The sequence below is a fragment of the Erythranthe guttata genome, chromosome 12, assembly GCF_056151865.1.
Source record: "Erythranthe guttata isolate IM_541 chromosome 12, IM_541, whole genome shotgun sequence".
Lineage (NCBI taxonomy): Eukaryota > Viridiplantae > Streptophyta > Magnoliopsida > Lamiales > Phrymaceae > Erythranthe > Erythranthe guttata.
In genome coordinates, this window is record NC_142544.1 from 19,211,337 (window position 1) to 19,233,515 (window position 22,179).

General features: G+C 36.1%; 6 protein-coding genes across 9 annotated transcripts; 3 read left to right on the plus strand and 3 right to left on the minus strand.

The window, feature by feature from the left end:
* Positions 1–26: 26 nt before the first annotated feature.
* On the minus strand, positions 27–2,855 carry LOC105956714 (Pectin lyase-like superfamily protein). Its single transcript, XM_012980597.2, has 4 exons — positions 2,529–2,855; positions 1,240–2,146; positions 941–1,143; positions 27–279 (listed from the first exon to the last, which is right to left on the minus strand). Exons 1-4 carry the CDS (start codon positions 2,654–2,656, stop codon positions 84–86), a joined length of 1,434 nt encoding a protein of 477 aa, XP_012836051.2. The 5' UTR covers positions 2,657–2,855; the 3' UTR covers positions 27–83.
* A 2,053-nt stretch (positions 2,856–4,908) lies between these two features.
* Positions 4,909–6,476, plus strand: LOC105956717 (carbonic anhydrase Nec1). The gene is made up of 7 exons (XM_012980601.2): positions 4,909–5,119; positions 5,200–5,411; positions 5,524–5,630; positions 5,696–5,810; positions 5,885–6,052; positions 6,162–6,215; positions 6,310–6,476. The coding sequence occupies exons 1-7, from the start codon at positions 5,044–5,046 to the stop codon at positions 6,394–6,396; spliced, it is 819 nt and encodes a 272-aa protein (XP_012836055.2). The 5' UTR covers positions 4,909–5,043; the 3' UTR covers positions 6,397–6,476.
* LOC105956715 (E3 ubiquitin-protein ligase RZFP34) lies at positions 6,381–9,157 on the minus strand. 4 transcript variants are annotated; one of them, XM_012980598.2, is made up of 13 exons: positions 8,950–9,157; positions 8,405–8,538; positions 8,189–8,276; positions 8,060–8,119; positions 7,908–7,940; positions 7,733–7,810; positions 7,608–7,651; positions 7,470–7,510; positions 7,295–7,377; positions 7,113–7,204; positions 6,953–7,022; positions 6,809–6,850; positions 6,381–6,732 (listed from the first exon to the last, which is right to left on the minus strand). In XM_012980598.2, the coding sequence occupies exons 2-13, from the start codon at positions 8,476–8,478 to the stop codon at positions 6,577–6,579; spliced, it is 861 nt and encodes a 286-aa protein (XP_012836052.2). In that variant the 5' UTR covers positions 8,479–8,538; positions 8,950–9,157; the 3' UTR covers positions 6,381–6,576. The 4 variants fall into 4 exon arrangements, with proteins under 4 accessions (XP_012836052.2, XP_088682182.1, XP_012836053.2 ...); XM_088826056.1 differs by having other exon boundaries at positions 8,405–8,482; positions 8,950–9,026; XM_012980599.2 differs by lacking the exon at positions 8,950–9,157 and adding an exon at positions 8,657–8,888.
* A 4,017-nt stretch (positions 9,158–13,174) lies between these two features.
* On the plus strand, positions 13,175–14,301 carry LOC105956554 (C2H2-type zinc finger family protein). Its single transcript, XM_012980405.2, has one exon. The coding sequence runs from the start codon at positions 13,292–13,294 to the stop codon at positions 14,129–14,131; it is 840 nt and encodes a 279-aa protein (XP_012835859.2). The 5' UTR covers positions 13,175–13,291; the 3' UTR covers positions 14,132–14,301.
* A 1,361-nt stretch (positions 14,302–15,662) lies between these two features.
* On the plus strand, positions 15,663–17,614 carry LOC105956718 (uncharacterized). Its single transcript, XM_012980602.2, has 6 exons — positions 15,663–15,997; positions 16,455–16,546; positions 16,665–16,743; positions 16,855–16,949; positions 17,050–17,145; positions 17,215–17,614. Exons 1-6 carry the CDS (start codon positions 15,817–15,819, stop codon positions 17,293–17,295), a joined length of 624 nt encoding a protein of 207 aa, XP_012836056.1. The 5' UTR covers positions 15,663–15,816; the 3' UTR covers positions 17,296–17,614.
* A 39-nt stretch (positions 17,615–17,653) lies between these two features.
* On the minus strand, positions 17,654–21,708 carry LOC105956719 (phosphatidylinositol 4-phosphate 5-kinase 9). Its single transcript, XM_088826059.1, has 9 exons — positions 21,422–21,708; positions 19,914–21,172; positions 19,655–19,822; positions 19,407–19,572; positions 19,006–19,116; positions 18,745–18,932; positions 18,539–18,663; positions 18,295–18,454; positions 17,654–18,203 (listed from the first exon to the last, which is right to left on the minus strand). The coding sequence occupies exons 2-9, from the start codon at positions 21,005–21,007 to the stop codon at positions 17,915–17,917; spliced, it is 2,301 nt and encodes a 766-aa protein (XP_088682185.1). The 5' UTR covers positions 21,008–21,172; positions 21,422–21,708; the 3' UTR covers positions 17,654–17,914.
* Between the last annotated feature and the right edge of the window lie 471 nt (positions 21,709–22,179).

Consider the following 22,179-nt stretch of genomic DNA (forward strand, 5'->3'; position numbering starts at 1 on the left):
GAGTAAAAATCGAACGACACAACGGCTGCCGATATAAATTGACTAGTGAATTGCAATAAGGTAAGCATATACCCCCATCCATTTTACATTTGAACACTCAAATTGTGGTGCAAAGTAAGCAGCAAAAAGATTATCAAGGTTGTGATAAAAGTTTGGAGAATGGAGTGATTAGAGTGAAGCCTGTGGCTGCCTGAATATTCATCGTAATCCTCGAACATGTCTGAATTTTCATCCAAATCACCACCAGATTCTGATGTCCACTTTCCCAGATTGTTGCCCCTGCTCATACAATAACATTGAATTATCAAACTGTTTACTGTTAACATGAGAGAGAGAGAGAGAGAGAGAGAGAGAGAGAGAGAGAGAGAGAGAGAGAGAGAGAGAGAGAGAGAGAGAGAGAGAGAGAGAGAGAGAGAGAGAGAGAGAGAGAGAGAGAGAGAGAGAGAGAGAGAGAGAGAGAGAGAGAGAGAGAGAGAGAGAGAGAGAGAGAGAGAGAGAGAGAGAGAGAGAGAGAGAGAGAGAGAGAGAGAGAGAGAGAGAGAGAGAGAGAGAGAGAGAGAGAGAGAGAGAGAGAGAGAGAGAGAGAGAGAGAGAGAGAGAGAGAGAGAGAGAGAGAGAGAGAGAGAGAGAGAGAGAGAGAGAGAGAGAGAGAGAGAGAGAGAGAGAGAGAGAGAGAGAGAGAGAGAGAGAGAGAGAGAGAGAGAGAGAGAGAGAGAGAGAGAGAGAGAGAGAGAGAGAGAGAGAGAGAGAGAGAGAGAGAGAGAGAGAGAGAGAGAGAGAGAGAGAGAGAGAGAGAGAGAGAGAGAGAGAGAGAGAGAGAGAGAGAGAGAGAGAGAGAGAGAGAGAGAGAGAGAGAGAGAGAGAGAGAGAGAGAGAGAGAGAGAGAGAGAGAGAGAGAGAGAGAGAGAGAGAGAGAGAGAAAGAGAGAGAGAGAGAGTACCTGCTGACAAGGACACCGGCGTTGAGGGTAAGTTGGTCAATATACGCAGCCGATTTAGGCTCTGTACTGTAAGCCTTTTCATACTTGACCTCCACACCTTCTCCAGAGGCAACAAAGTAGGCTCCATTCACCAATACATCCCCTTCACTTCTCCAGTTCCAATCCCTCCAATTCCCCTCCGACGACCCCACACGCTTCGTTACCTGCCCAAAAAGAAAAAAACACTCGTCACCACTAATCATCCCATATATTTCAAAAGATAATCAAGAATCAAAATAAACGCCACGTCAGTTAATTACCTCCTTGGCATTGCGATCGAAGGGCGCGATATACCGATTCCCCTGGCTATTAATGGTGGGATTCCCACTCCCACCAATCGCATACATCTCCCACCTCGTGAAATCATTATTCACCACGTGGATATACCCTCTCCTACACCTCGGCATCCTCTGTATAAGCTTATGACCGAAGATATTGAAAGCAATCGTCACTTGCATACCCGAATCGGGCAAGTAATCGTCACTATGCCCCAACAACATGACCTCATTATGATGCGAGAAATGGTTATTGGAAACCGTGATAGCCGTGGACCCCATCACCGCATCTATCAATCCATCCTTGCAGTGCGACAACGCGCAGTGGTCGATCCAAATATCTCGCGCGCCGAAGATCGAGATTCCGTCACCGTCGGATTTGGTCCTCCACCCGTAGTGTGTGGGGCTCGACCGCACATTAGTCTCCCCCGACTGGTAGCAATGGTGGATGTGGATATTGTGGATTATAATATTGGAGACGTATTGTAGGGTTAGGCAACCGCCCCCCGTGATGTGGACGTTGGCCCCACGGCCGTCTAGGGTTTTGTAGGAGTTGAAGATGAGCTCTTGGGAGAGGTGGATTAGCATGTTGGTAGGGAAGACTATCCATAGGGGCTCAGTTTGGATGACCGCGTAGCGGAGGGTGCCGGGGGTTGGGTTGACCGCGTCCCGGTCGGACGAGTCGGTCACTACATAGTAGCGGCCGTTTTTGCCGCCGAGTGCGTTGCGGCCGAAGCCGATGGCGCAGTCGGCGAGACGCTGGCGGTTGAGCCGCCAGTTGGGGTCGCACCGCCAGCAGTCGTCTATCGGGTTGCCGGTGACGCAGTTTGAAGAGTCTTCGTGTGCGGTGTAGGATAGCATTTCTCTTCTTGAGAGTGATGTGTTCACTATTCTGCAAGAATGCATGTACAATTACAATAAATCCTATATACTTCAGAGTAGCATTTGTGTGAAAATGTAGTAGAAAAGAGACATAGGATTCCATGGCAGACAACAGAGAAAACTGGATAAAGAATGTTAATAGGGCCACAATGGCAAAAGTGTAAAAAGTGAACTGGAAATGATGACAAATCTTTCAACTGTTGTGCAGATCTAGAAAACAAGAACATCAAACAAGATGAACACTAAAACGAAACAGGGGGATGAAAAACCCCATAAACAAGAACTTGTTATGCATAGATTTTTTTTTCTTTTTTGTAATTAATCTTTTTTTATAAGATAAAAGCCGCATGCAGAAGTATTTGCTTTTAAGATTTAAAAAGACAAATGCTTGCCTGTGAACATGTTGAGCAACAGCTTCAGGGTTTGGGTGCTGACCGGGCAGAACGGTCAGGTTGTTCATGGACGAAACCAGCTGAAGAGATAATAAAAACACAGTAATGCAGCTGCCCAGAATCTCCATTCTACACTACTGTGTGTGTGTGTGTGTGTGTGTGTGAATAATTCTCTCAGAATGGTTATATATTTTAGCAGATATTTCGAGGTTTGAACATTTTGATGGGCTCTATGTTCAGTGGAGAGAGAGAGAGAGAGAGAGAAGAAGAAATTTTATTGACTGGTCTGTGTCGGGAACTGCGGCGGATGTGGCAGAAAAAGCTCTCTCTCTCTCTCTCTCTCTCTCTCTCTCTTGTTTCCTTTTGTATGTTGTATTTTCAGTTTCTGTATATATTTGATACAACTATACAACGGCTATAAAGTTTCATTTTTTTGTCAAAAAGAAAGCAGGCCATTAATCAAGCCAACATACAATAATTAAGAGTTTTAATAGATAGATGTCTTCCAAATCATTACAAATTAAAATCAATTTAACTCAAAATATACTCCACTAACTAAAAATTTCTCAAAAGAAAAAACATATGATTTCATCTGGTAATAAAGTACAACTGTACAAGTACCACAACTTTATTTCTAATACCTACTTTAACTGCATTTGGGCCCACCATAAAAACATTTAAATTATTAAATAAAATTGCCCACACGCGTGAGATTCGACTTTCATTAATTTCGAGTGAGAGTGAGTGAATCTCGCACATCTACTTTTATAAGTTGGAATTAAAACGTATTTCGATTTCCATGAATATTTACTTTTGTATTTAATTTGATTTCTCAGATATATGAAATTTCATCAGCTTCATAAAATCATAATCGGTATAACTTTATAAAAGTCGTGAGGAATCTTTGAATTTGCATTGCATGCACTTTCACTTGGCCTTGCATGCTTTCTGTATTTTGCTTTTCCGCTTACGTTTTTCAACGTTATCGAGTGGAGAGTGGGAGCCTGAATTTAGCACACGATTTTAATTTTGGGAGGGGCCGAATGCAGATTAATACAGTAAAAAAAAAAATATTAAAAATAGAGATTCGAAATTATTGAGGGGCCATGGCCCCCCTCTGGGCCTGTGCAGGCTCCGCCACTGAAACTTGGGGTTGGCGGGTGGGCTGTATTTAGTCTAAGGCCATTTTTGGACACTGCTGAATAAAACATAGGTTCTTATAGATTATAATATTGTAATTCATCAATTACACCCAGGAATATTCTAAACTTAATTATTTATTTATTTTAATTTTGTAAGACAAGATTATGTTATCACAATATAATATATATACAATATGTTCCAGTAAACAAACAATGGGCCAATTGCATAAATGGGCCTGCCATAATTACACAGACCACAGAGTTTGATCTGATGGCCCAAAGCCCAAAAGTAAAAACAAATATAAACTGGTACCGTTATGAATGGTTATCCGCGGAGCCGCCGTCCGCCGCCGGCGCATTTTGGTTTTGGCCGCCGGTATTCCAATATTCCCTCGGTATATTATGGTGATTATTAGTATCCAGGTCGCCGGAAGCGGTGGAGCTCTCTCTTTCCGCCGCCACCTGGTGGACCTCGTTCCCGGCCTTCTCCACCATTAATTTCCTATTTAAGGCTCCTTCTCCATCCACCAAAAGCCCTAGTAGTAGAAGTAGTGCCACTGCTGTAAATATCCTGCTGCTCATAATTTCTTTTTATTTTTTTCCAACTAATTATGTAAAAATTCATGTATACACATATATATATATAGTGGATCGTAGAAATTAAATAATAATTTAATCAATGTGGACTTTCATTTTCAGTTTCCACCTAAGAAAAATTAATTATAATTATATGCATTTTGCTAATTACTAATTAGTGCTCCATTATTACCATTTTATTTTATTTATTAATTTCCCATTTTGCTGTTAAGATATTTCTGAATGCGGGGCAACAAAACTGATTAATCCCTTTCCTCAAATAGAAATCAGCCACCGTACCTTTGCGTTGAAAATGGATGCCCCCACCCACTCACGTTAAATTAGTTCGGTACGATTTATTTCACCACGTCAATGATTAAAAAATTACCGAAATATTTTTTACTGAGTGTAGTATCTCAATTATCTGTTCGGTTTATTTGATGCTTACAGTCCGATTTTTTTTATCAACAAGTTAAGAGTTGCATTTACAATTAATTAAAGCTTCTAATCGAATCTTAATTCAATTATTGATGCTATTCTTATATGTAATGACAAAGAGATGGAGGAAAAAGAAAGGTTTGGAGTGAGCTGATTGCTGATGTACACAAAGGTCTGCCGGGCCTTGTTTAAGACATTATTGAACAACTTTTTGTATATAAAAAGTTCTTTATAGTCACAAAATAATTAAAACCATACATTTTGAATTAATTGCAAAAATTCAATATGCTTTTTTGGCTGAGCTCTATTCATACATGAATCAACAACTCACCAAAGAACAGTAAGAAAAAATTACAACGATGAACACCCATGCTCCACTTCTCATGTTCATTGTTTTGTTATTCGGAGCAAAATCGATTAATGCTCAAGAAGTAGGTGAGTAATGCTATATAATTTCTTTCGTTTTTTCCTTTTCTTTTTTTTTTTAAATATTGCGTGTATATTTTAATGATCAGAGGATGAAAGAGAGTTTGACTACTCGAAGAAAGGCGAAAAGGGTCCAAGAAAATGGGGAGAAATCAAGAAGGAATGGGGTGCTTGCAACAATGGCAGTTTCCAGTCTCCAATAGACATGTCGAACGAGAGGGTTGTCATTTTCTCGAGGCCCGAAAAGAGGAATTACAGACTTACCAATGCAACTATCAAGAATAGAGGTCATGATATCCAAGTAAGAATTATTTAAAATTGCTCATAAATATAACAACTTTTAACTCTATATAAAAAATAATAATAATAATTCTTAAATTTACCGAAGAAAATAGTGAATTTTGACGATGCAGATTGAATGGTTTGGCGATGCTGGATCGATTTTTATTAACAATACAGAGTACCCCCTCAGGCAAGCCCATTGGCACTCTCCTTCCGAGCACACTATCAACGGTAGAAGGTATGTTGCCATTATATCTATAATTGCTTTTTTATATATATATATACATAAACACGAAAACACAGGTATGACATGGAGTTACACTTGGTACACCTAAACACGGACCCGAATGTGAAAAACAGGATCACTGTTACTGGAATACTCTACGAGATTGGCAAACCCGATAAATTCCTCTCCAAGGTACGTCATTTAGACAGTATCTACATACATATATATGTATGTATATGTTGTGTAATGAACTCGATTATCTACAGTTAAGGAAGAACATATCTTCGATGATTGATAAGAAGGATGAAGAAATAACGGTCGGGAAGATTGATCCCGACAAAATTAAATTACGAAGCAAAATGTTCTACAGATACATGGGATCACTCACTGTTCCTCCTTGTACTCAAGGAGTTATTTGGACCATTAATAAAAAGGTAATTAATCCCTTATTAGCCCCCTAATTAATTAAATTAATCATATACCCAATTTCATGTATATTAATATTGATGATTAATGCATTTTTTTTGGAATATTCTTTTTTAGGTGAAGACTGTTTCAAGGGACCAAATTAAGTTACTCAGAGAAGCTGTTCATGATGTAAGTCAGTCGATCACGAATTAATTAATTGTTTTCTCGACAAACTTAATCTTGCGTTTTTCTACTCACGATTATTGTTATTATTTTTCGACAGTATGCAGAGGAAAATGCGAGGCCACTGCAACCGAAAAACAGACAAGATGTATACCTTTACCGCCCGGGCAATGCGAATAATCGATGATGAATAAATAATTTCGTAAACCTCACTCGTAAGTCATAATGAAAAAAGAGTAAATAATTCATACTTAGCTTGATACAAGAGAATTAAATGAAGAATACATGGAACACGAAAATAAATAAATTATAATACTACTTAACTGAATTAAATCAAATTTAATTAGCCTTAAAATAAATTAAGATCTCATCTAACGATCTCCGACACATTGGTGGACGAACACGTAGCTTGACCACCCCTAGTCTGCCTCGTATTGTACGAATTGCAACTCAAGCATTTGTGCGCAACTATATGATAGTTCACCTCGCGTGTTTCTCCACAGTCGTTGCACAGTATCCACACCTAACAATAATACAATTAAAATTAAGCATTTTACGCAAGCAAAAAAGTTTAATTTAAAGTTCGATTCTCGACTTACCATTTTATTTTGGTACATTGGAGGCATAGGCGTTGAAGCAACCTGGAATTTTGTAAACAAAATAAATTATCGTCGTAAAGTATGTGATGAATTTTTTTAGTACAATATACGTAACGTAAGACGTAAGTCTTTGTATATGTATACCTCCTGATCGAGCCTTTCCCAGATAGGGGTCATATCGCAATATGATTTCGAGCAAACAGGGCAAGCATATCTACAAGCCGAAATTCGGGTCAAATTATAAATTATCGGGAAAAAAAAAAAGATAATGAAAATGAAAATACAAATGGGGAAATAGTATTACTGGAAATGGTGTTCCATCTCCTTAACACATTCGAGATGAATAGTGTGTCCACATGGCAGCACGGTAATGCCTCTTGTTGTATCGAAAAGATACTGCATGCATTTGGAGATTTAAGAAGCGAAAAACGGGATTTTTAAAAATTAAAAAATGTGTATTATCTTGAGGTGTAAATTATATTTTACCTCGAAGCAAATGGCGCAGTTGTGATGCATAGCTCTCTCTACGCATATGTGTGAATCCTTCAATGAATTCGAATAGCAACATTCTGAAACAAGAATCGAATAATTTTAACTGCTCAGATTCTATCCCGAGAAAAATCGATTTGCCGTTTTCCAAATTCTATAGATTTTAACTTACCACATCTATCACAATGGAAAAAGTTTTCTGCACCACCAGTTCTGTCAAAACCGAGAAAACGAGTAATTAATTTATGAAAATAATCGTGGGATTGTATTCGAACGAAACTTAATTAATAATAGAGAGAATTTTATCAACCTGCATATTCCGCATTTCTCGCAGTGATATTGATTCTTCGAAACCTGGAAACGAGAATTATTGTGTGGTGTTTAATTACTATAATTAGTAACAAATAGTTTGAGATATTAGCCGAGGAATCTTACGTCGTCGTCAAAGAATTTGCATTTCGAGCAATAGTACTTTCCGAAACAAACGCCACAGTTAATACACGTTTTCTGAACCTACACAACAACAAAATCTCGCAGATCATTCATAAAAAATTCTACGAAATTCACAAACAAACATTTCCGATTTATAAATCTAAATGCGAAAACTCACATCTTGTTCTGCGTCACACAACGAGCAGATCACCTGAATAGAGATACAAAAGCCAAGATAAGTTGATTTTCGATATAAAAAAAAAAAACGAAACATTCCATTTAAGTTCGAAAAAATGTTCATTAAACGCATCGATTAATTACGTGACAGACCGTTTTTATTTCGTGACGCGGGATGTCATGTCGTTCGAGTGGATCAACGTCTAACGAGTTCTGCTTATTTATAGATTAAGAGGGTCAAAATATGTTACAATACGAAAAATATTAACAAAAAAAACGGACCTTTGCATCGTTGTGGCAGTGCCTGCAATCGAAAATCTCGTTGCAACAAGGTGCGATAATCTTGCACCTTCTCCTATAATGCGAGCAGCTGCAAATTTACATAAAAACAAACTCTCTGATATTATTATTTAATCCTTAAAAGAATTCAAATTAGCAGATTCAAAATGCAAAAAAAAAAAAAAAAAAAAAAAAAGAAAAGAAAGAGATTAAAAATACCCATATTTCTCAGTCCTGTATTCATCATCTTCAGATGAATGAGACAACATATGATTCTCCGAACCACTGTCCATTTATCTTCAGACAATTTTATATTGGATTAAATTCAATATTTTTTGCTCCCGGAATTCCTCCTAAAAATTGACAACATAACATAACCCAAAAAAAGAAAAATTAAAAATCAGAAACAGATCTATGAAAAAGAAAATATAAATATGAAGAAAATAATGACAATTAGAACCCTAATTTCACCACTGATCAAAATCTTCAAATTTTCTGAAGAAAGAACATTTGCCCTTCATCGATACAACATCAAAGAAAGCATTTTTTTTTCAATAAATTAATCGAAAAAGCAAACGAAAATATATATTTAAAAAAAAAAATTTAAAACATTATCCGGCATCTGCATTTTGCTTTATGGTAGTATTAATATGCCTGATGAGTAGATTACACGCCAGCATTAACCGGCCTAATTATTGCCCTCACCAGAAAAAACAAAAGAACAGAAATATATTGTAAGAGGAGAGGGGTAATGGTTTTCTTACAAAACGGCGTCGTTTCTTCCTTCCTCCACTGCAAGAAACTTTTGTTATGCTTCTGAGTATGAAAATTGAGACGTTGTTGTGGTTGGATTTTTGAAAATTGATAATGGAATAAACTAACAGTGCCGCGTTGCGCGCGTATTTATAGACAGTGATTTCTGGATATAGTAAAACTAGATTTTATGCCATTATTGACCTTTCTAATTTCAAATGTTTTAATAAGCTGAAAATTTAATATTATCATGAGTTCAATAGTAGTTTCTAATCTCAAATCTTTTAATAAACAAAAATCATGTTCGTCATTATATTTTGAAAAAAAAATTGAATAAAACAACTGCCACGTACACTCGAAAATTTAATCCATTTACGATGAATTTGACGTAAAAAATATTAATATGGAAGAATTCAACTTTGAAAATATCAAAATGAAAAATCTAACTTACTTGTTGGCAATATAGTATTTTTTTTTTTGAGGGTGGAAATTGTTGACAAAAAAAAAAACATATGGATAAATTCGTAAGATTTGCTGACAAGGATGTGGCTCATTTGACAGAAGTAGGTTCCGTACGTGACCTGTCGGCTGACACTTTGCTGACGTGTCATGCAACTAAAGCACATGCATCTAAATCTAAATAGTAAATACTACTACAAAATCTACAATAGTAGTTTGTAATAAATATGAATCCATGAATAGTTAATGCATTTCTATGCTTTAAATAATGCCTAAAAATAATGCAATATCATATGTTATAATTTTTTCAAGTAACATAAAAGATTATTGTAACATTTATTTTTAAGTTTACAATTTGTGTGCTAGTATTTGATATTTTCAATATATGGATTCGATTGGTCCTAAAAAGTGGATGTCAATTAATGTCAAGCAAAGAATCTCAAATTTGACAAATTACCGCGAAAAATCAGAAATACAAAAGCTATGTGATTGCTAAGAAAAAAGTATAAAACTTTATATAAAGAGAATTAGATTTTTCTTGTCCACTTTAAGGGCGATCATATTGGTCAGCTTCCTTTTACCTTCAAACATTGTAATTCTAACTCAAATTTGAATCTCCTATTGTAAAATTAAACCCACATCTTATAATCTAATTTTACTTGTACAATTATATATATTAAATAAATATATTATTGCTATATTATTTATACTTGTAAATGGATTTAAATTAGGCTGTCTTTCTTGGGCCAGCCCATTGAAATTATGGTGGGCCCCAATGCTTAGAAGTATTTAAGTCCAGCTAGGGCCCATTGGACCACGGATGCGGGCCTGGTACAACTAATTTCGGGCCGAGAAACGTATAATGGTCATATGAGGGGATTTTAGCTAATTGGCCCTAAATTTTGTTGGGAACAATATAATTAGGGTAAATTACAACCACCCCGATGTATAGTCAAATTATGAAAAACTTCCTCATGTTTGGATAATTACAAATACCCCCTCAGCTATGATTTTCTTACACGTCTACTCTTATGGTGTCAAATTCAACATAATCTTCTAGATTCCGTGGAATGTTTTATAGTTTGTACTCGTTTTGTGTAAAAATGCAGTTTCTTATACATCACAATCTGATATATACAAGCCAAAAAACACACCGTATGATCATGTTGCTTTAAAATGTGGAGCTCGAATGGGATAAAACGTGTACAAAATTGAGAGTATTCCATATAATCTAGAATATTTCACTAAATTTGATACCAACGGTGGACGTGTAAGAAGATTTATAGTTGAGAAGTGTTTGTAATTATCTTAACATGAGAGTTTTTTTCGTAATTTGACCGTACCTCTAGGTGTTTGTAAATTTCCCTTTAATATATATGACCATAGGACATAGAATTCTACGAACCAATAACAATTACTCAGGTTTAAGGTTAATTACTAATTAATATAGTTGACTTTAAATCAATGATTGGATATATATTCCTTAATCACGGTTTAAGTTATCAGTTGTCTGCTTAAGCACGCGAACCATGCATGAACTTGCAAGAACAGGATAAAAAAAAAAACAATCATATGTACAATGATGATTCGACAGCATATATACATAGTGCATTATAATAAGATATTAAATTAATTATAACATGACTTATATAAAAAAAAAAAAATTAATTATAACATGTCGTCGAATGTTCGTTCTTCGACATCATAAAACAATTTTAAATTTTAATAAGTTGTAATAATATAATTAAATATGATGAGAAATTTCAAGATCTAATCGTAAGTTGTTACAAGTTTCTCGTAACTGTTGAGATATAAAGGAAAGAATAAAATTAAAATACAATACGTAAGTAATTGTAGAGAGAGAGAGAGAAAATATAGTTGAATTAATTAATTAGTTTATATATGCTGTCATATATACAGTTACGTGCCTTCCTCATACTCGCAGATATTGATCTGTACGTATAATGAATACATACGCCAAGAATCTCTCTTCTGTAATTACTTCATTATCACTTATCAAAATACAAAACCACCGCCCTAAATCTCTCTTATTTATATTAATTAATTAATAATATATATTTTGGCATTTAATTCCATCAGTACATGCTTCAATAATGAAAGGCTAATGCATACATCATGGAATTAAGTATGTTTGTTAATTACGTTTTAATTATTCACTAAACAACAATAACATAGACTTTCTAATATAGTATACTCCACAACATTATGCATGATTAGCAGCTAATTAATGTGTATACGTGCTGGACTCCACGTAGTTTTTGCTTCTAATTAAGAATAAAATATGTTTAGTTCACATTGCATGGCTTGGATTAAATTGATCTCTCACGCAATTAAATATATATATGTAGTGATCTCTCAGTGTCATTTCATTGAGATTAAAAAACTAACTAAGTCGTCTTTATTTTAATTAAATAAATCCAAATTTACTAGTAACATTAACATTAATGAGTGGTAGCATACTCCATCCATGCCTGAATATTTGTCAATTATTGTTGTTGGGTATTAAAAAAATTAATAAATATGCATAAATTATAGCAACAAAATTAATAAATTTGACCAGAATGTCATTATCATTAAATATTTTTTTAACTAATTTTATTTCAACCACTTAAGGGTAACAAATTAAATGGCTAAATTGAGAAAATTAAAATGCATTAATGCATTATTGAAATTCTATTTTTTTTTTCCTGTAAGTCACACAAGTCTATTTTTGTCATATGTAATTAATGATCAACAGAATGATAATATATACAGATTTCATGACCTATATAAATATAATATATTACTGGATTTTGTTTAGTATTTTATAGTAATTATATATATACGTGGCTAGTGCACCAGCTTCATAGTTCACATGGAACCTGCTTATCTTACTCACCAATTGTCTGTAGTGGTAAAGCTCAGAACCACTTTACCCTACAAATTGGTTGTAATAAAAAATTAAAGCTACCCAAAACACACTTAAGTATTTAATTGCCTCTAAATTAAAAGTCTAATTTTAAAAGAGTAGTAAAATAATAAATAATTTACTAATTCAACAATAAGAGTTTTTAGTACAAAACGCAATACGACATGTCATGGTTGATGTAATAAAACGCTTGTTAAACAAATTAAAAAAATGATGAATCAGTCAAATAATTAAGGTTTTCTTCCTACTGTCACATTCACTGGGTCTTAGTACTCTTCATGCAATTGTTAGTTGGTTCATAATATTATATATCTACTAATTAGTCAATAATTAATAAATTCACTAATTAAAGACTTAAAACACTTGTAATAAAAGAGAAGAAGTAGTGGGGTGGTGAAGCTAATATTCAATAAATTATGTGCCAGCCTTGCACTCTAATCCTCTACAACCAATCCTTCCCTAAAAGTATTAATGCTCTTTGCTTCTAAGCCAACCGATTCTCTATATCCTTAATTAGGATTTCTCTTCTTCTTTCTTTCTTTATTTAATTTCAACTTAATTAATTAATTAATTCATTCATTTGTATGTATTGTATGTATACCTTACTTGTGCAAGTTTGTTACATTACTTACACTTATACACACACACACACACACACACACATATTCTAGGTAGCTAGCTACTTGTAAACTTCCTAAACTGTAAGTGCAAGAAAAGAAGATGAATACTTTGATGGGGTTTGCCTTTTCAACACTCTATACCAAATCAACACTGTCATCCTCCTCAAATTACTAAAAAGCCCCTTTTTCTTATTTCTATATATATACTAACCCCTACTTTCTATTCTCGTTTCCTCCCCCACCTTCTTTCTCTTTCCTTTTCCCATATATACTTGTGATCGATTTTTAATTTTTGCTCGAAAGAATAAAAGGAAATCAAAGTATATATTATATATTATATATATTATGCAATTAGCTCAAGAAGAAGTAATTTTTATCAAGGGCAAGAGGAGCAAACGGTCAATTAGGGCAGCTTCCCCTCTTGCCTTAACCATGGCTGCTACCAGCTCATCCACCACCGCCGATTCCAGCGGCGCTGGGGTGGTCATTTCCGACATTTCCGGCAGTTGTGATCGTGATTCCAGTGATCATCAGGAGGAAGAAGACATGGCCAACTGTTTAATGCTCTTGGCCGGAGGGCAAATCCAGAAGCCACCGCCGACGCCGCCGTCGGCGGCGGCGGCGGCGGCAGCGGTGGAGGTTTACCAGTGTAAGACGTGTAGCAAAAGTTTCTCTTCATTCCAAGCGCTCGGTGGACACAGGGCAAGTCATAAAAGACCGATTAAACCACAAACCCTAGATCACGAAATCAAAAAACCGCCGCCGTTAAAACAGTACAGGCCGCAAGAAATCAGTTCTTCTCCGTCAAACCCTTGCGCCGACGATAGTTCAATTATTCTTTCCCTTCAAATCACAGGCGGCGGCCTTCGGAGCAAGACGACGATTAGGGTTCACGAATGCTCGATCTGCGGAGCTGAATTCGCCTCCGGTCAGGCCTTGGGCGGCCACATGCGGCGGCACAGACCAATACCGACGGCGGCGGCGGCGACTAGTAATATTAGCCACGGCGGCGGCGGCGAGTGTCAAGAAATGAAGAGGCCGAGGAATAATCTGCTGTCGTTGGATCTGAATCTTCCAGCGCCGGAAGATCACGATCACAAAGATTCCAAATTTCCGTTTGCACCCAAGGAACAAATTATAGTCTTCTCCAGTACTTCTCCGATGGTGGTGGATTGCCATTACTAGTAATTAAAATTTAATTTATTTGTTTCATATTCTTTTATTTAATCTTTTCCGACGACCTAAGCTGGGAAAAATTGTGTATTTTTTTACATTTTTTTTAAATTTATATTTAGTTATTTTTAAAATTTATATATATTCATTCTTTTGTATAATTTGATTCTTGATAATTAATATTTGATGGCCAACTAATTAATTAGGTCTTTTGGTTGAAATTGTTTTATTAGTTAGATATTAGCTAGTTTTCCAATTCTCTATTTTTTTATTTTTTTTTTGAGTAACCAATTCTCTATTAAGTCATGCAAATGTATTATTTAGGTTTATTTGATTCAAATTTTGCATAATTTTATTGATGTCGACGTGGCCTAACATCTATTACATCATATTAATATATTATACCTTAGATAGCTAGTCAATCGCCGAATTCTGATTTTTAAGAGATCATACATTATAGTTATGTCATAATTAGGTGATTAAGGGATCAAGTATGTAATTAGTACAACATTAAAAAAACGAATTGTATTGTTTAACAAGCATTTATGTATAATTTGAAGTTAGTATTATACACCATGTAACACGTTTCAATTTGAATTTAATTTTATCCATTAGTTCACTACCCTCTCTTTTAGACTTGTTTTTCGTCGCAGACATGAACTATTCTCGTATCTATTAGACCTTGTTTGATTGCAAAATATAATTAGTCAAGATAAGAGTAAATAATCTAACAAAACTCAATTATAGTATTGGATCATCGAAGGCAATTAAAAAAAGTTCTATAACACAAGATAACACATGATAACATCGTCTGGAGAAGTTATAGGTTATATCAAATATCAAACATCAAACATCAAACATCAAACATCAAACAAATCTCATTATTTAGCTAATCACGACTAATCTTCCCAACCAAAGTAGCCCTAAGTATATAAAATAATATCAGTATTACACACTCAGATCTCGTTCGAATGCCAAAATAAGATTAAATTATCAGTATATTTGCATCACATCAAACGTTGACGCTCATTAAATGATTGATCATGCATAGTGAGTTGCTAAACACCAAATAGTGAGTTGCACATATAATTGGTTGTGAACGGTAGCATGTGATTATTATTTTTGGGTGGAACATTTAACCACGTAGTGTCAAAGTGAATAAGGATGGGTCATTGGCACGTGCCGCACGGGACATGATTGATTGCCACTTCCATACTTTAATTGTCTAATATTCCATAAAAACTATAACAAAATCCATGATTTATGGCTTCCATGGATTTTATGTTACCCATTTAATGCTACTCTTAATAAAATGTACACATCAATTTGAAGTAATTAAATATTATTTTATTACTACTTAACATTAGCAAAATTATAATTTCACTATTTGGGCCTTTCTGAATTGAGATTTAGAAAGTGTTTTCACCCATAGTGGGCTTATTATAACTAATAAAGAGCAAAATCCGGCCCAATTTTCTTAACCTGATACAACATTGGTATGTATCTTATATAGTAATTAATTAATAATTACACGGAGATACATAATTAATTCAGTATTTAAAGTGCTAAGAAAAATCGCAAAATTAAAATTTAATTTTAGAAATTTTCAGCCCTGAGGTTTTAGGCTTTAGGCTACGGCTGAATTTACCTGCTGCTCGCCGGCGGCTGTTACAGATAGAAAGAGACGACAGTTGGAGATGCCGGTGCCGGATGGTCGACGCGACGGTGGCCATGAGGACGCCGCCCCTCTATTCGACGACGACGTTATGGATTTGGCCGTAGAAGACGACATCGACAACTCTGAAATACCTCTCCACCTCCGTCCCCTCGTCTCCGCCGCCGAGTCCGGTGACCTCAACGCTCTCCGCCTAGCCCTAGGTAACCGCTACTGCTTTCTGTTAACCGCCGTTTTCATTCGATTTTTATTTTTTTTGTTATTGATTTATTTAAATTAGAGATCGGCAGATAAATTGCAATCCTGTTTCCGATTGTGATATCAACTTGAGTTAATTGTATGGATGAATTATTGTGTGTGGAAACTCTATTGCCCCTCTGTTTATGCCATAGATGAGTTTCTGAACTTGTAATTATGTCAATTCTGAAGGACCATACATTTCAGCTCAGATTATTACTTCCAGTTTGAAGTAAAGTTTATTTAGCTGTTTAGCTATGTTCTAATACATCAATTTGTTTCCGTGTCTGTGGTATCAATTTGTTTCGTGAATTTTAGACATTTTTGGATGCCTAAATGCCTATGTGCACCAGAGTTGTGTAGATACCAAAATAATGTTGTTGTGTGTACTGATGATTGTTCGAAATTAATGTACAAATGCAGAAAACTTCAACGGCGGTATTGATGAACCAATGGAAGATGGTGACACTCTTCTTCATCTCGCGTGTCTATATGGCCATTTGAACTGTGTCCAGGTCAAATCTTCTCATTCAACTAATCGAGACAAAATACCTATTTATTTGTTGATTACGATAACAAATTTTTTCGTTATCCGTTCAGATTGATAATCCGTAAAATATAATTTACTTGCAGTTTTTATTGGGAAAGGGAGCTAGCTTGGAGGTGAAAGATGAAGACGGAGGAATTCCCTTGCATGATGCTTGTGCAGGAGGTGGTTTATGCAGCTTTCTCTCGATCCATATCTTATTTAATTGTTGATTTGTTATGAATTATTAGGGTCTTAGTTCTTTTGCTTCGTATTCCCGAAAACCACTTGGCGCAGGTTATACAGAGATTGTCCAACTTATGATTAACCATGCTAATGAACCGGAGCGCGTGAAGAGAATGCTAGAAACTGTTGATACTGAAGGGGATACGGTGAGTATATGCAATCAATCATGCGTGATTGATAAATGTTTTTATTAAACCAACTTTAATTGTTTAAATCTGATAAAAAAATTATGCGTCTTCTATCAAGCCACTTCACCATGCTGCTAGGGGCGAATACGGCAATGTGGTAAGATTGTTGCTTGCTCATGGAGCTTCTCTGACTAAGACAAATATCTACGGGAAGGTACGTGAGTGATAATTCTTATTAATTTATGTGTCGTAACATATTAATTAATGAGTAAAATATTGGCAGACTCCAACTGAACTGGCTGATCCTGGAACTGAAGCTAGGCGAATACTAGAAGAGGCTTTGAGTGCTGTATCTAGCAATTAGTTTGTCTTGTGTGAGTTTTCCTCGGAAGACTTGGGCTCCCGTGCCAATTTCTGCTGGCCATTATTTTGAAATAGCTAAGTTGAAATTTTGAAGACAAATCCTTTCTATCGACTTTGAGTGAGGCAAGTGAAATATATAGATCGTGTTAATTGGTTCTTACGTGGTAACGTGTAATACTAAGTTCATCTCGTTCCGAGTCTGTAGTTTTCAAAAACACAATAGCTGTTTTGTTGTTCTCATTCATTAGACTGGGTTCGTACATTTTATTGTAGTTTTAGACTGGGCTTATTAATATGAACCGGAAATCGGATTTATCAAAGTTAATATTTTTGGGTAAAAATCAGAAAAATGAAACATCGGAATGAAAATATTTCTTTTAATTTTTATTTTTTTTCAAAATTGGAATTGGTGAGGATTTTTTTTTTGATACACATATAATCGGGCCGATCAATTAGGCTTCCCGTTAGGCCCAGCTCAATTGCCGGTCCTGATAAAAGATGCATGAAGGAAAAATTAGAAAGCGTAATTTACAATTTCCAACATGCTTTCTAGTTGGGCTCAGATATGATGAAGGCCCAAAATATTACTGGGCCGACTTAGTGAAATCACACTCGTCAAACTAAACCACAACAGAATTTGGCGGGAAAACCTTCTTAATGAATCCCAGAAAGCGCTGAGAGTAAAATGTGGGATCAACAGCAGAGATCGAGACGGAATCGAACTTAACAGACTTATACGCATGTTCGATCTTCTTCGTCGTGTTATACTCTTGCAGTATGTCGATAATACCTAAATACAGGACAACATCGTACGCCTCGTGAAACATCTGACGGTGGGTACTCCCGACGTCTTTCCCCGGAATATGCTCCGCTCTTGCCGGCATATTCACACCGAGCTGGATTTGCAGTCTGTCAAAACCCAAAACAACAAATCATTGAGTGATAAAATTTATCACAGGATAAAGATGGATAAATAGTCCAAGATTGACTGATTGATTACCTTGCTGTACCAGGGAGGAGAAGATCCACTTCCTCGTCACCGAAAGTCGAAGATGTGGTCGCTCTCAGCCTGCTGCCTCTAATATGCGACCCCACAATCACGCTGACGTCATCAGATCCACGTGGCACCAGCACAAGCCCTCGTGGTGATATTTCATCCTCTGAGAGAATGTATAAATATTAAGAGCTTTTAAGTAATAAATAATTCTGTGATTTTACGTTAGTTAATTTTGTCGAAAACTTACCATCTTCTGCAACAATGCCTAATCCGTAGCGAAGGTTTTGCGGTGCTCGATAATGAATGCCGAGCAAGAGACTGTAATCCATTATCTGCTCTGATTCCAAGAATTTGCTGTCTATCTCAATTTGCCTGCAATGTACAATGGATAAAAAACCTTTAATGCAATTTTGAAGGCAACAAATGTAGTTATGATTATGTTTTGACACTTACTGTAAGAGGGAATCTCGCCAAGAAGGTTCTAAATAGAAGCAGTAATTTAAATCCAGATCCTTCAATATAGTGTTCTCGTCAATTTCAACCTTGTTAGCAGAACGCCCCAACGAAGAACCTTTCAGATCGAATCTCCGATGGATTCTTAACTCCGTGCAGAACATATTTCCCATTACAACAAACCGAAACTACAAGATTAAAAAAAATTAAAAAAAAAATGGTGGTGTAATAATCAGAGCAAAGTTATATTTATTTAATTACCTTTTGACCACTGGAAGGTATGATCCTGTGGAGACCGAAAAACTTGGTCAAGAGCGTGTTTTCGTATCTGCACTGATGAAGATGGTAGTTCCGGAGCATCCTCAGCAGAACCTGCAACGTGTCAACGTTGATCTGTCTTAACGAATTCTTCACTGTAAAATAACTTTATATACAGTCAAACATCGATAAATTAATACCAGATGAATTTATAACCTCGCTTAAATAATATTTTATTCAGGTCCCGACTAGGTGACAGCGTGCTTAACTTTTAATTCGATAAGTTAATACTTCACTAAATCAATCGAATTTTGCTAGTACCGACTATATTAACTTATAGAGGTTTAACTGTATATTTATTTATAAAAAGAGGAAATAAGATCTATTAATAGATAGTATTGAACCTTAACTTCGGACTTTCGTAGTGTCTTGATCATGAAACGGTCATCTTGAGACATGAAAAATATGCTGCCACTCTTCCCGGGAGAAGAAAGTTCTCTCAGGGCATCGTTTCCACATATCGACATCATATAATCAGCAACATCAATCTTAAACATCGCTCTCAAATTCCTACACACGAGATAAACCAAACGGAATCATTTTTGTTCATAGTGTTTTGATAAAAGGAATTTTTATTAAGAAAAAAAAAAACCTGAAAACAATTGGACAGTAATCTTTCCACTTGAAATCCTCGGACTGATGAGGTGGCGTCTGTGGCGAACCCGCTTTAGGGAAGGACCTCATATATCCTGAACGAGGATCGAAATCCGCTGTCCTAACTTCTCGCATTGGTATGGGAGTAATTCTCCCTACACTATATCTGTTAATAAACAAATAAGAGTATATATAGTAGTCGTTACTCGAGTGTTATATAACGAATAAATGAATTAGAGGCGAAAATTATACCAAACCTGATTCCAAGCTGTAAACTCAGCATCAAATCGTAACTCCTATGCCCTTTAATAATTTGTTCGCCCGGCCTCTTAATCTCCCTCGCAAGCCTCTTCTCTCTCCTCTTGCAAAAACGATCGCTCAAAACAAGCTCGCTTATTAAAACCCCTTGCATGTACTCTCTCTCCAAAATTGGCATATCTATATCTATATTCATCATCTCATCATCATCATCCACACCACCTTCTAGAACAATCTCCGACATGCTCCACCTTCTCTCCAACGAAACATTATTAACCACCCGATTATTATTATTCTGCTTCCTTAAATCAGGCAGCAACCCTCGTTTCCTCAATGCATTAAGGTACATTTGCTGAGAAGATTCAAGAATTTTCCTCCCCTTTGGGTAGAAAGTTCCTTTACCATCCTTTAAGCCACGTGTCCATGTACCTACGTAAGTCCCACCACCGTATAATTTGACCCACGTGTAAACCCCGAATCCATGCATATGACCGTCTAACCAGCTCCCTTCATAAGAATCACCGTTCGTCCAAGTAAGAGTTCCTTTCCCCGAAATTTTACCACCGCTCACATTTCCCATATACACATTTCCATTGGTCCACGTGTACTTACCATGCCCCTGTGGGGCCCCCTTAATCCACGACCCTTCGAAAATATCTCCGTTCGGGTAAGTTTGATAACCTAACCCGTGTTTGAGGTTCAACCGCCAACGGCCGTTGTAGACCGCTCGATCCGATCGGGTGTACGACCCGGATCCGTTTATGTACCCTCCCGAGAATTCTCCTTCGTAAAAAGCTCCGGAAGGCCATTGGAGTTTTCCGTATCCATGCCTAACTCCGAACCTCCATTGGCCCTCATATTTGGAGCCGTCGGACCAGGTGTAGGTTCCGGAACCTTCCGGAGAGTTCCCTACGAGTGATCCGGAGTATTGTTCACCGCTAGGAAGTGAGATATGGTAATCCGTGCCGTTTAATTCACTCAAGCGGCTTTTGATTTGATCATTAGATAGTGTGGAATGATCAAGAGATTTTGTCCTAACTGATAAAGATACTGCTCCTTGGACGTCGTTAACGGCGGCCTCGGAGCCAGACATCGGTAACAGATAACAGATACAGATAAGTACTTTATTCTGAGTGTGTCAGAATGATAAAGATGTATGTATAGTTTCTTTGTATATTTGATTCTTGCAATGCAGAGCCTCAATTGCTAGGCTCAAACTTCTCCTGCAGAGTTTGATTTGTTGGCTTGGTCCGTTGACCTTCTCTTTACAAGCAAAAACAAAGTTGACCTCCAATATTTTACAAAAACAAAAACAACTACTGAAATAATATGATGCAACAAAAAAAAAATCTAATTAAGAATGCACTTTTATTGAATGGACAATAATATGTGGAGAATGAAGTCACTTTCAAGCTTGGTGTACATTATGTGAACCAATAAAAACTTGCCTTACTGGTATACCTTTGAATACATAGAGCTATCAACTATGAGAGAAAAGTATACATACCTACTTGTCTTGATTAACTAATTACTACCAGTCTTGGAAATTATCAGAACATGGGCAGATACGTATTCGATTTTTATACGACGAGAGGGTGTTATTGTAGACATGTAGAAATGGTGGAATTGTAGCCAAATAACAAGTACTAAATGTGGATCAAAACCTAAGAAATTAGAACACGCTCTTTGTGAATAAACGGCATCGATGTTACTTCGTTTATCAGCAAATGGAAAGTTTCAAGATTTGGGATCATTTCTTGGTTAGCTTTATTTTTGCACTTCCAGAAACATAATAAAAGTAATACATGACAGGCAACCGTGGCCTTAAGTACTCTCAAATATTCAAACATTTATTAATTAGATTGAGACCTTTTATTTTATAATACATATATATATATATATATATATATATATATATATATATATATATATATACAAAAACTTGTCATTTTCAACAAAACTTCCAGCATTCATTCCCATCTGAGGTTAGTCCGGCAGCCGACCCACCGGCCACCTCCAATTACAAAGTATTTTACTTTAGATTTAATTGTAAATTAATCACATAATATAAGTGCATAAAGTATTCTCTTTAGATATCTAGTTGGTTTCTGGATTGAAAAATTACTAATGTTTCAACTAGTAGGTTACATGTGTCATGTCAACAGTAGTTAAAATGTCACCCATGGCCATCCATGAGTGTTATGCCTATGCCCACAATAAAGTACTAATTAGGATGATTAGAATAATATAAATAATCGTCACATG

Coding starts and splice junctions, on each gene's coding strand:
- LOC105956714 (XM_012980597.2), bottom strand. CDS start 2,656: ATGGAGATTCTGGGCAGCTGCATTACTGTGTTTTTATTATCTCTTCAG. Junction 2,147..2,528: donor GTTGCTCAACATGTTCACAG/GCAAGCATTTGT, acceptor GCATTCTTGCAG/AATAGTGAACACATCACTCT. Junction 280..940: donor GCCGGTGTCCTTGTCAGCAG/GTACTCTCTCTC, acceptor TTGTATGAGCAG/GGGCAACAATCTGGGAAAGT.
- LOC105956717 (XM_012980601.2), top strand. CDS start 5,044: ATGAACACCCATGCTCCACTTCTCATGTTCATTGTTTTGTTATTCGGA. Junction 5,120..5,199: donor GATTAATGCTCAAGAAGTAG/GTGAGTAATGCT, acceptor TTTAATGATCAG/AGGATGAAAGAGAGTTTGAC. Junction 5,811..5,884: donor CCGATAAATTCCTCTCCAAG/GTACGTCATTTA, acceptor GATTATCTACAG/TTAAGGAAGAACATATCTTC.
- LOC105956715 (XM_012980598.2), bottom strand. CDS start 8,478: ATGGACAGTGGTTCGGAGAATCATATGTTGTCTCATTCATCTGAAGAT. Junction 7,205..7,294: donor ACTGCGCCATTTGCTTCGAG/GTAAAATATAAT, acceptor AAATGCATGCAG/TATCTTTTCGATACAACAAG. Junction 6,733..6,808: donor CAATGTACCAAAATAAAATG/GTAAGTCGAGAA, acceptor TATTATTGTTAG/GTGTGGATACTGTGCAACGA.
- LOC105956554 (XM_012980405.2), top strand. CDS start 13,292: ATGCAATTAGCTCAAGAAGAAGTAATTTTTATCAAGGGCAAGAGGAGC.
- LOC105956718 (XM_012980602.2), top strand. CDS start 15,817: ATGCCGGTGCCGGATGGTCGACGCGACGGTGGCCATGAGGACGCCGCC. Junction 16,744..16,854: donor GCATGATGCTTGTGCAGGAG/GTGGTTTATGCA, acceptor CACTTGGCGCAG/GTTATACAGAGATTGTCCAA. Junction 16,950..17,049: donor TTGATACTGAAGGGGATACG/GTGAGTATATGC, acceptor TCTTCTATCAAG/CCACTTCACCATGCTGCTAG.
- LOC105956719 (XM_088826059.1), bottom strand. CDS start 21,007: ATGTCTGGCTCCGAGGCCGCCGTTAACGACGTCCAAGGAGCAGTATCT. Junction 19,117..19,406: donor TACGAAAGTCCGAAGTTAAG/GTTCAATACTAT, acceptor GACACGTTGCAG/GTTCTGCTGAGGATGCTCCG. Junction 18,455..18,538: donor AGGCATTGTTGCAGAAGATG/GTAAGTTTTCGA, acceptor ACATTCTCTCAG/AGGATGAAATATCACCACGA.